This window comes from Bacillus rossius, chromosome 13 (genome assembly GCF_032445375.1).
Source record: "Bacillus rossius redtenbacheri isolate Brsri chromosome 13, Brsri_v3, whole genome shotgun sequence".
Taxonomy (NCBI): Eukaryota; Metazoa; Arthropoda; class Insecta; order Phasmatodea; family Bacillidae; genus Bacillus; species Bacillus rossius.
Genome location: NC_086340.1, coordinates 30,744,099 through 30,757,002, shown reverse-complemented (window position 1 = coordinate 30,757,002; position 12,904 = coordinate 30,744,099). Strand labels below are relative to the sequence as shown.

At 47.5% G+C, this 12,904-nt stretch overlaps 1 protein-coding gene across 1 annotated transcript in view; it reads left to right on the top strand.

The window, feature by feature from the left end:
• The first annotated feature begins 775 nt into the window (after positions 1-775).
• The window catches only part of LOC134538615 (cadherin-related tumor suppressor-like), a 54,136-nt gene continuing 42,007 nt past the window's right edge, over positions 776-12,904 (top strand). Inside the window, exon 1 of the mRNA XM_063380046.1 lies at positions 776-6,125. Coding sequence (XP_063236116.1) covers positions 966-6,125 — 5,160 coding nt within the window. The 5' untranslated portion in view covers positions 776-965. The remainder of the gene's footprint in view (positions 6,126-12,904) is intronic.

The following is a 12,904-nucleotide window of genomic DNA, read 5'->3' as shown; positions in this document are numbered from 1 at the left end:
ACATGTGGATACGAAAATCAAAACGCTGCAGGAGGTTATCTTTTGCGCTGGGTACGTACATGCTGTGCATTTTACACGCCACTGAAATTTTGTGTGCATGATTTGAAAGCCGTGGAGCATACGAACAAATATTTTAATGTGGTATTCAATGTTTTCCATCAGATAGAGACGAACGAATAATAGTATAATACCCACCTAGAACTTCAGAATATAAACAAAAACATTGTGTAGGCTAGGAAATTTCCTCCACGTGTTACTTTTATTTTTTTTCCGTGGCGTTGCAAGCGTGGTATCTTGGAGACGATCGGTGGCGTCGTGCATCGGCGCTCGGGAGAAATGTTTGTTTTCGTGGCGCTGCGGGCTACGAGAGCGGCCGCCATGTTGCATACCTGCGCAGGTATCTGACGACCGCCGCGCGCCTAGCGGGTGTTCTTGCAAGCTGCCCGGTCCCGGCCGGAGAGAAAGGAATTTCTCCGGCCAGTCAGTCGGTGGACGGCGCGCTAGGCCGAGCGGGAGAGAAACAATAAAAACAAAAACTTTATACGTGAGTTTAGAGACAATCGCGAGAAACAAGTGGCAATAAAAACAAAAAGACAACACGAAACACGTATCGGCCTGGCTGCTTATTTCGGACTTTACTTCGGGTTTTCGCGTATCGGCGTTTAATACTCGTTCGGTTCTGTTATTCCGCGTTTTTTTTTTTTTTTTTTTTTTTTTTTTTTTTTTTTTTTTTCGGTGCAGCGCTGAAGCAATTGACATGTTCGGGCCACTTCGTGAGCAGGGGAAAAAAGCAAATGTGTTAGTGAAGTTGTGAAACGAAGGAGAAACAAGCGTGTGACTTGACAATTTGACTATTGTTCGTCGGTAAAAGTGATATATTTTGTTTGACAAGTGCGAGGAGGATTTGCAGTGCGCGCGCTAGTGAAGAGGAGCATGACGGAGCGGTGACGAGAGGCGGCCCCATCATGTGTCGAGACGCGCCCTCCATGCGGCTGCTCGTCATCGCGTTCCTGGCGACGCTCGGACCGGCGTCGGGCCAGGGCCCGGGCGCCGCGCCGCCGGAGCAGATGCAGTCGCGCGCCGTCGACACGAGGGTGCAGCTGGAGGTGGCCGAGGGCCGGCCGCGCGGGACCCTGGTCGGCCGCATCCCCACCAAGCCCGGCTTCACGTACCGCTTCAACGAGCCGCCCGCAGAGTTCGAGCTGGACGCCGCGAGCGGGGAGCTGCGCACGGCGGCCGTGCTGGACCGCGAGTCGCTGGCGCACGGCCGCTACGACCTCGTCGTGCTGTCCAGCCAGCCCACCTACCCCATCGAGGTGCGCGTCGCCGTGCTGGACGTGAACGACAACTCGCCCGAGTTCCCCGAGCCCAGCATCGCCGTCAGCTTCTCGGAGAGCGCGGCGCCGGGCACGCGCCTGCTGCTGGACGCCGCCACGGACAGCGACGCCGGCCGCAATGGCGTCTCGGAGGACTATCGCATCGTCGGCGGCAACTCGGAGGGCCGCTTCCGGCTCGCGGTCACCTCCAACCCGAGCGGCAAGGTCACCTACCTGCACCTGGAGACGACGGGCAAGCTGGACCGCGAGGCGCGCGCGCAGTACGACCTGAACGTGTCCGCGCGCGACGGCGGCGACCCGCCGCTCTTCGGCTACCTGCGGGTCAACGTCAGCGTGCTGGACGTGAACGACAACCCGCCCATCTTCGACCACAGCGACTACTCGGTGTCGCTGAACGAGAGCGTCCCGCCCGGCACTCCCTTCCTGCAGGTCACGGCCACCGACAGCGACTCGGGCGACAACGCGCGCGTCACCTACTACCTGGCGGAGCAGGAGCGCAGGTTCGTCGTGGACCCCGAGACGGGAGTCATCTCCACGGCGGAGACCCTGGACTGTCCGCAGCAGAACTGCCCGCAGCCGACGCCCCGGCGCTGCCCCAAGAGCTGCGTGTTCACGGTGTACGCGCGCGACCACGGCTCTCCGCGCCAGGACGGCCGCACGTACGTGACGGTGAACCTGGTGGACGCCAACGACCACGACCCGGTCATCCGCTTCCGCTACTTCCCGTCCACCGCGGGCTACGCCACCGTCGACGAGAACGCGGCCAACGGATCGGTGGTGGCCGCGGTGTCCGTGGTCGACCTGGACGAGGGCCCCAACGGCGACACGGCGGTGGAGATCAGCTCGGGCAACGAGCTGGGGCACTTCCGCCTGGAGCGCACGCCGAGCTTCGACATCGTGCGCGTGGCGGGCGTGCTGGACCGGGAGCGCGTCGGCAAGTACAACCTGACGGTGGTGGCGACGGACAAGGGCACGCCGCCGCGCACGTCGACCGCCTTCCTCGTGATCCGCGTCAACGACGTGAACGACCACGAGCCGGTGTTCGAGAAGAGCGAGTACCAGGCGGTGCTGAGCGAGCTGGCCCCGCCGGGCACCTTCGTGGCGGGCATCTCGGCCAGCGACGCCGACTCCGGGGTGAACGCGCGCGTCTACTACGCCATCGTGTCGGGCGACGAGCGCGGCTGGTTCTCCATGGACGCCGACACGGGGCTCGTGACGACGCGCGCGCCGCTCGACCGCGAGTTGCAGGACTCGGCCGAGCTGCGCATCTCGGCGCGCGACGGCGGCCCCAACCCCAAGTGGGCGCACACCTCGCTCAAGGTCACCGTGCTGGACGAGAACGACGAGCGGCCGCAGTTCTCGCAGGAGCGCATCAACGTGACGCTGTCGGAGAGCGCGCCGCCGGACACCTTGGTGGCCATGCTGACGGCGAGCGACCACGACCAGGGCACCAACGGCAGTGTCACGTACAGCCTGCAGGAGACCGGCGCCTTCGCGCTCGACGCGCTCACGGGCCAGCTGACCACGCGCACCAAGCTGGACAGGGAGGCGACGCCGCGGTACGAGGTCAAGGTCATCGCCAGGGACCAAGGCGTGCCGCCGCAGTCGTCCACGGCCACCGTGTTCCTGCGGGTGCTGGACGTGAACGACAACAGCCCCGAGTTCTACCCGCGGCTCTACTTCTCCCCCGTGCCCGAAGACGCCCCCGCCGGGACGTCAGTGCTCACGGTGACCGCCACGGACCTCGACGAGGGGGAGAACGCCGCGGTGACCTACAGCCTGGAGTCGGGCGACGAGAGCCTGTTCCACGTGGACCGCAGCACCGGGGTCGTGTCCTTGCGCAAGTCCCTCCGGGAGTCGCCGCAGCCCTCCTTCAGACTGAGGATCTCGGCGACGGACCGCGGCGGCAGGCGGGCGCCCGAGGACGCCGAGGTGGAGGTGATCAAGGACACGCGAGTCGACGACCTGCAGTTCGACTCCCCGCAGGGCTACGAGTTCCAGATCGGCGAGGACCCCGACGGCGGAGAGCCGCACATCGGGCGCGAGGTGGGCCGCGTGAGCGCCGGCCTGGCCGAGGCCACCAGGTACTACATCGTGCTGGGCGACCCGTGGAGGAGCTTCCAGGTGGACGAGCGCTCGGGCGTGATCACCACGGCCAACAGGATCGACCGCGAGGAGGTGGCGAGCTACAGCCTGGTCGTGGCGGCCAGGGCCGGCCACGCGCTGGGGCGGGTCGCCGTCAGCGTGGCCGTGCTCGACGAGAACGACTGCAGGCCGCAGTTCCCGCGCGCCAGGGACGAGGCGAGGGTGCCCGAGAACGCGGCCGTCGGCAGTGAAGTGTACTTCTCGCGGGCTCGTGACCGAGACTCGGGTCCCAACAGCCGCGTCACCTACAGCCTGTCCGCGAACCCCGAGGACCAGTTCCGGGTGTCGCAGACCACGGGCGTCATATACCTGGACAACCCGATAAGCGCCCCGCCCGGGACATCCATGCTGGTGGAAGTGTTGGCCACAGACGGCGGGAAGACACCGCTCTCATCGAAGCACCAGGTGACGGTGGTCATAGAGGACGTGAACGATCACACGCCCGTGTTCGACCACACCAGCTACGAGACCTCTTTACTGGAGTCAGCGCCCGTCAACGATCGGTTCTTCGCTCTTTCGGCCACAGACACTGACCTTGGCAACAACGGCAGAGTGAGCTACCACATCACAGAAGGCAACGCGGAAGGGAAGTTCGGGATTTTCCCGGACGGCTTCCTGTACGTGCGGAACGTTCTGGATCGCGAGGAAAGAGATTACTACTCCCTGTCGGTGACGGCGCAAGACTCGGGGACTCCTCCGCGCAGTTCCGTGGTGCCACTGGTGGTGCACGTCATCGACGAGAACGACAACAGCCCGCAGTTCACCAACACCACCTTCAGCTTCCACGTGATGGAGAACGAACCGCCCGACTCTTTCGTCGGCAAGTTGACCGCGACGGACGCCGACATCGGTCGCAACGCGGAGCTGACGTTCTCGCTTGGGGCGGCGCAGAGGGACTTCGCCATCGACCCGAAGAACGGCTTCATCAAGACGCTGCACGTGTTCGACCGGGAGGAGCTGGTGCGCACGACGGGCCTGGCGCGCATCTCGCTCGACGCCACCGTCAGCGACAACGGCGCCATCAGGCTGCGCGACAAGGTGAAGGTGGACGTGTACATCTCCGACGAGAACGACAACGCGCCCAGGTTCCTGCGGACGCCGTACCGCGTGCAGATCTCGGAGGCGTCGCCGGTCGGCGCGCAGGTGTTCCGCGTGTTCACGTCCGACGCCGACGATGGCCTCAACGGCGACGTGTTCTACTCGCTGGCGAGCGGCAACGAGGGCTCCGCGTTCGCGGTGGACGAGGCGACGGGCCAGCTGACGGTCGTGAGGCCCCTGGACCGCGAGACGGTGTCGCGGTACCGGCTGGCCGTCATGGCGCAAGACGCCGGCCTCGCCGTCAGACTGAACTCCTCGGAGCACATCGAGGTGGACGTGCTGGACGAGAACGACAACGCGCCGCAGTTCTCGCAGCCGGAGGCCGAGGTGTTCGTGATGGAGACGGCGCCGGCCAACACCCGCCTGCTGCGCTTCAAGGCCACGGACGCCGACCTGGGGGTCAACTCGGAGGTCACCTTCTCCCTCACGGCGGGCAACCGCCGCGACACGTTCCTCATCGACCCGGCGAGCGGCGCGCTGTACCTGCGGCGCCCGCTCGACTACGAGGACGTGAGCAGCTACGCGCTGAACGTGACGGCGTCGGACGGCGGCAGCCCGCGGCTGTCCTCCACCATCGTGCTGAAGGTGTTGGTGGAGGACTTCAACGACAACCCGCCCGCCTTCCCCAGCACGGCCATCGTGCGGCAGATCCGCGAGGGCATCCCCGTGCGCACGCCCATCGTGACGGTGGCCGCCGAGGACCCCGACTCGGGCGCCAACGGCCGCGTGGTGTACGCCGTGACGCGGCAGGAGCCCGCCGGCGAGCCGCACTTCGGCATCGACCCGGCCTCCGGGGTCATCCACACGCTGCTGCCCATCGACCGGGAGCGCGTGGACACGTTCCGGCTGACGGTGGCCGCCACGGACCAGGCGGAGCCGCCGGCGGCGCGGCTGTCCGCCGAGAAGCTGGTCACCGTCATCGTGGAGGACGTGAACGACAACGCGCCGCAGTTCGTGAGCATGTCGGCGGCCGTGTTCCCGCGCGACGGCCAGCTGGTGATGCGCGTGGCGGCGCGGGACCTGGACTCGGGCACCAACGGCCTGGTGACGTACGAGCTGGTGGCGGGCGACGAGCACGACCTGTTCAGCCTGCACCGCGGCACGGGCGAGCTGCGCCTGCGCCGCCGCACGGCCGAGCCGCCGGCCGCGCGCTTCCACCTGGCCGTGAAGGCCACGGACGAGGCGGGGCAGGCGGAGCGCCGGTCCACGGACGGCTACATCACCGTGGCGGCGGCCTGGCCGGGCCCCGGCGGCCCGCAGTTCGACGAGGGCCCCGCCGCCGGCAGCGTGGCGGAGAACGAGCCGCCCGGCACGAGCGTGGCGCGCGTCACGGCCCGCGCGCGCCGCGGCGAGGTGGAGTACCACGTGGTGAACGTGACCGGGGCGGGCGGGCGCCAGGCGGAGCGCCTGTTCGACGTGGACCCGCGCCTGGGCGTGGTGGCGACGGCGGAGAGCCTGGACCGCGAGGCGGGCAGCGGCGCGTACGAGGTGGAGGTCCTGGCGGTGGAGCTGGGCCCCGCGCGCCCCAAGGCGGCCTCCGTCAAGGTCAGTGTCGCACTTGTTCTGACGGCAGCATGCATGTTTGCTTTCAACAGCAAATATTTCATTTCGATATGGACCTGATGATCATAGCTTTTTAAATAAAATATAAACAGCGAAATTTAATACCAGGAATCTGTAGATACGATGCTAAGCCATATCGTTAAAACTGCACTAAAATACTTTTTATTCATCTTTAGATAGTAATATCCAAACTATGTCAATTCTCTCTCAACATCGTAATAATGTGGTTATTAATGAAGAAGAAAAAATCCCTTGGCCGCTTCTAGCATACTGTAACCGTGCAGAATTGTTATATGTGTGACTCGTACATAATTGTGTAGCATCCCTGTTTGACACTGCCCTTCAAAGCGCTCCTTCATATTTTTCTTCTTCAAATATCAATCAGTAGGCCTAATCGGTAACTTACATTTGTGCACATCTGATGCATAATCATAGGCCTATCCTACTTGTCAGGGTTTCTACATTCTGGAAAGTCAGAAAAAAAAAATCAGGGAAGTTAAAATGCCCAGGGAAAGTCACACGCTTTTTCTTAAATTTCGAAAAGTAATAGAAATTCCCAAGTGATGGTAGTTGAAGGGAAAATATTATTTAGTCTGCCCTCATTCAGATTGTGAAAGCATTTTTTTTTTTTCGAATGGTGTTTCAATGCTTACAAACTATAATGTAGCGTGTGCAAGATTCTTCTGTTTGAACTAGGTCAGCTATGAGGATCATGAAGGCTGTTTTTTTATATTTATTTAAGAAAATTTCCCAATATGTAATTTATTAAAAATAAATTAGTCAAATAAATTTGTAATTTTGTTCATGGAAAGTCAAGGAAAATCAAGGAAAGTCATTCTGTTTTGCATGAATACTGTGCTTGTGCCCTTAAATTTGCCCTGAAGTCAAAATCACGTTGCGTATTAGCTATCTCTGAAAAAGAAAGTTATTTTGTTAAATAATTTTAACAGTGATATATAAGCCTACCTGATTTATGTCCATACACATATTTTGTATGATCAGAAAATGTGGTTGCTGAAAATGTAACAAGAGTTTTGAGAGAACCGCCTACAAATTGTTTTCAAAATGAAAAAATTTTACACGTTTATTACAATTATTCCGGCAAAACTATACACAATTTAATTGTAAGCACATCAGAATTTTCCAATGAAAATAGTGTTGAATTACCTAGACATTAGCTCAAAATGCTTGTAGAGCAATTCTTTTCTATCATTAGTGGTACTAATATTTATTTGAAAAATAATACTGAATGGTTTTTATCGCTAGCGGTCGTGAGCAGTATTTCGGGTCAAATGCGATAGTTTAATATTATACACGGTTGTGTCACCCTTTTAATTTCTTTTCAGTCTGGCTTAGCTGAGTTTAAGCCCATTCAACTTGTCTCTATTTGAAAGCTCTCAAAAGTGGTTCCAAATGTGCCATATGTTACTTGAAAAGAATCGCATGATGTTTGTTTATGAACACATGACATGAATTACTATTACAGCAGAAAAATATATAAAAATCCAAAATGACGGGGCCTAATCACCTTTAAATTTTTTCCTAACACAATCCAAAGGTAGGAATGGTAATGTTGATAACAAATAATATTATGTTATTCACTTCTTGGTACATCAGTTAAGGATACGTTTAAGATATTTCGGGAATCAAAAGAAATGTGTTTTAAGGAACTGAAAGAAATTTTAGTTTGATTAGGTTTTTAAGTTAATAATATTATTTTATATCCTTTAATTAAAAATTATCCAATCGTCCCCGAAGTTAATAATAGGTTACTACAGTTTCCCCTTTAAGGTCAATGGATTTTTGGAACTAAATTCATCTTCGCGAATGACTACAATTTTCAATATTAAACGATAACAAATATTGTTTACAAACAAACCAAAATTGTTTACAAATACTGTTGACAGAACAACAGTAGCAAAAGGATACTGCTTTGAAGAAATTTAAAATTTTAGACAAGTTTAATGAGATAAATTAAAATAAAATGTGTCTTAATTTTTTTTCATGCCGTATTTTAACTTGGTTTTCAGTTTTTTTTAAAGTATTCTGTAATTTTTAAATCCACATAATAGAAAAAATGAAAGGATTAGAGAAAGCTTACACAATTGTAATATAAAAATTTTATAAAAATAATTTGCTCCAATAACAACACAATTTCCGTTCCTCATTTGATGAAAACAAGAATTACGGCCTGAATGTTTTAAGGCCTATTTCAATTACGACACTACCTCCAATTTTTAAAAATCACCATTTGTCCTAAATTATAAATTGTCCACTTATTGATGTATCTGCGCTACTATACATTGTTACCAAGGATGATTTAAAAAACTGTGTTATGAATAAAGGTTATCCGTTCGGACCTCATATCCAGAACATCGATAAAGATAATTTTTATAAACTTTATTGATTATAGTGACCATTCTGTTTACAAACAGTGCCAATCGGGAAAATGCAGGTGTTTCTCAGCATTAACACTTTTATAAATACCATCGACTGTTACATGCGTGTAACTAATGTTTGTTCGTCTAAAATAATAACAAGAAATTGTTGGTATGGAAAATACAAAAAAAAAAAAAGATTACGAATAAAAGGTTTAGAAAAGTGATTCTTCATGTCGGAACTCAATTCGTTTTAGGGTGATAAACTAGGGAAGGCGGTCGGTCATGTACATGAGCGAGTAGACAACACAGATCTTCACGCAATTGTTCATCGCTGATTTTTCAAGGACTGCTCTGAGCTGAGAAAGCCCGTAATTACACGGGTAAGCATAATGGTCGGGCCATTACATGCTGCACTGATAACCTACACATCGCCGCACAATTTCATGCGCATCTGTATTAATAATGGAGGGGAGGGACGTGAATTTCAAATTTAATCTGAAGTTATAAAACCCCCTGAACTTATCATAGCATTTTCTTTTCAAACCGTGTGATGAAAACTTGTCAGAATAAATGGTAAAAAATATTTTACGATTTTTGCACAGTCTAAACACAAACTGTATGGTGCTATAGTAATTGATCTTTCAGTGGGACTGCACCTTCGTAACTTTTCAGCCCACAACTTTAAGTACTTATATTTTCCCTGATATATCACGTTGAAATTTTGAATATGTTAGTCTATTATCATTTGGAGTTTTTAAAAATACCACGATTGTAACTTTGGTGAAAATGCTCAGATTGTTTGATTAGTTATTTTTTGATACTAAAACTAATGTTGTCGGTTAGGCCTACTCTCGTAGTTAATGTAGCTGAATACATATATGTATATCATGTTTGATCTTAGAGGCCTGATACTGTCATAATAGCTCGTCATGTTTGGCTACAATGAGCTAGACATAATTTTCTTTTCTTTCTAGTGAAGAAAATTTCGTTGATTATTTCTCATAAATTACTAGACGAATCAGGGCTGAATATTTTTCAGGTTTAAACAAGTTTATACAAATTTTATTTAGGAATGCTATTGTTTTATAAAAATTTCCAGCAAAGATTTTACTTTGTACTTACCATAATTGCATTCGTTGCAATATAAAAAATTTCATTTTAGTATAATGTGGTTACTCACCCAATGTATTAAATGAGCCCAATCAGTAAGTGAAAAAATAATATTCTCTCTTCTAGTGTTTTTCCTGTTTCTTTGACAGACGTAATTAAATTTTGACAAAATTTACAGTCATAAAAAAAATTAATTGCGTTTGCAATTGCCGAGTGGTTTTTTGAAGTTTTGTAACTATGTTAAGAGATTATACAGCTATAGTGTTTTTTTACATGATGTATTAATTTTCAGTGACATATCATGAATATAAATCGCTGTAAACTGCGGTAATTATTGAATCTAAGGCATTACGTACATACTCAAAATTTTCAAATAAGCAAGAAAGATACACACTAATGTTTCATGAGTGGAGATATTGATATAAACTTTTTTTTATGCCATAAAAATTTGTTATCGTTTAATATTGAAGATTGTAGTAATTTTCGAAGATGAATTTAGTTCCAAACACCATTGACCTCCACTGGCCATTGACACCATTGACATTAGAAGCAACCTGTCAATGTTAACTTCGAGGACAATAAAACAATTTTTTTAGTAAAAAAAAAAAAAAAGAAAAGAAAATTATCATCTAAGAAAACAGTTTAAAACAAGATGTCTTTTATTTCCTTTATCTTCCCCTCAAAAGTGATGATCTGTCGTTTGATTCACAAAATATTTCAAATGTACCCTCAACTGAAATACCAAGAAGTGCATTCACATTATATTATTTATCATAATTACCATACCTACCTTTGGACTGTGTTTGGAGATTATTTATGAGAGATTAAGAGATTACTTAAGATTTTATATATATTTTTTAATCACGCGTTATATATATTTATTTTTTAACATGGTTTATTTGAAGCAAACTGGCTGTGTTGAATGGAAAACGTGAAGCATAGACAAAGCAATGAGGCTTCTTGCGGCAGATGTTGAGGAGGGGGGGGGGAAACGAGATTGTACATTATTTTGTGATAACAATCCATTTACTCATTCCTCATTTTGGTTGCATACAGGTAGACGATATGAAAGATAAATTCGAGATATTTAAACAAAGAATGTGCAACTTTCTAGTCTTTCTTGCTACGATGTCAAGTATCCCTATAAGTATTTCAAACTAGCATTACTGATGTAAGTAACAAACATAAACTTTTGTGGTTAGTTATCTTTTGTTCAGTAACACTTTGACAACATACATATATCTTTTTCGATAGACCATCAATGCATCAATAGGCCTACTTATAAAATTTCTCATCTTCAAAATAATTCGTGGTAGTTAATTTATCACGCGCTCAAGATGTTTAAAATGTTTAAATAATATAAAAAAAGTTTTTAAGCAGATATAAATTTTAATACCGTAGGCATTTTAATGGCGTTTTAGGGTTGTAATGTAATATTTTACATGGATTCAAATCTTATGCTAATCTAACTTATATGGCGTATTTAAGGTAAATAAAAAAACGTTTTTTTTAGTTACAAATATTTTTATGTTTTTAAATAACTAATTTCAAAAAAATTAATCAAGCATGTAGAAAACTGTACTAATAGTATACATATTTTCAAACATAAAGAAAATGTCGAAGTAATCTCAAAAGCCAATATTTGTGCTATTTAAGGTTATAATTTAAAATTATATATATGTATATAATTTACAGTCTGTGGCTAATTCAAAGACCTGAGTGCAAGAGTTTATTATATATTATTGTTTACTACATATATTTTTTCAGTTGAATATTTTAAAACTTAAATATATCGGGTAATGAAATTAATCAATGTTTTCCCCTTATGAAAACTGTAAAATGGTGCAGATTAAGCAAGCCACGTCATTACAGTGATATAAAAACTACAAGGTTTGTTTCGTAAATTAATTTTATCCTGGCAATATTTCAAGGGTAACAGTGAATTAGATAATAAGTACTTAATTAAGGACTTCGATATCATCATAGGGTTTGCCAACCAATAGTGGCAGTTTTAAGTAGGTACCAAGTAAAAACCAAATTACATATCCCATTAAAATAATAATTTATGTAAAAAATATTTGTATACGATTTTTAGGCATATTTTAACAGTTATTGCAGTCTATGCAATCAAAAAACTTAATTCTGTGGTACAGATTGTAATTTTACTCTAAATGAAATATCACTTCCTGAACAATATTTCCTTTAAATGGCTAACGTGTTAAATTTTATCACAAAATCGAAGTTAATGTGTCGTTCAACTGTATATTTCAATTAAGTACGAAGTACGGATAGGCTGAACGAGTGTTTGAACCGTTGAATGTAATCGAATTTCATTTATTTGAAAGATTTGATATTCGAGGGAAAAAAAATTAGAAAATTTATTTAGTTAGAAAATTCAACATTGACCACTATGATGATTATTAGGCCTATTTGTATTTTTCTTCGTACCTATAGACTATTACCGTTCTCCAAAGTATTGTTTGTTTATTATATATTAACGTGAATAAAATTACGATAAGCATTGATTCTGGAAATTTAGTTCGTGAAACGAACATTTAAGTAGTTGAATGTGTTATTACTTAAGTTTATATATTTTTCTTATACGTTATTTTAATGTTGACCCTAGAGCCCTAGATTCAGACTCAAGGGGCATTATTTGTGAATCAAATTCGGAATCCTGATTCGAGAAAATTGGGATTTGACCCGTCTCTAGTAGTAATATAACTATTTTTTTTGACGTGACAACGTCTAATAAATCGATGAACGCCGGCTGCACGCACGAAAAAGTGTCCCGTTACGCACATTGTCCCGTTACGCTGTGTCCCGTTACGCTCATTGTACGCTTGCGCCGCATCTATCTCTCTTCCACTCGATTGGAACAACCATCGATTTGACTTTTTCGAGGCACATTAAACTTGAAACACTCCCATTCGTTTCCTACTTTTCCTATCCTTAACAGAATAACACAGATTGGAAGAAGTTAAATTGCGAACATTTATAAAAGTTATAGTTAAAATAATCTCTTCGTTTAAGTAATAAACATATTTGAATTAATGAGTGCAAATAAAAGTAAATTTATCAATTAAATTGTAGATTTCATTTCACTCCTTTGTATCCATACAAAATAGTGATAATTCAATAAAAATGATTCAATTTTATTCATAAAAGTATGCAATCATTTCACTAATGTTTTGTTTTGACGTTGTCACGTTAAACTATCGTCGACTTTACAGACAACCAATTTTTTTTACTATTGTACATCATCATAGA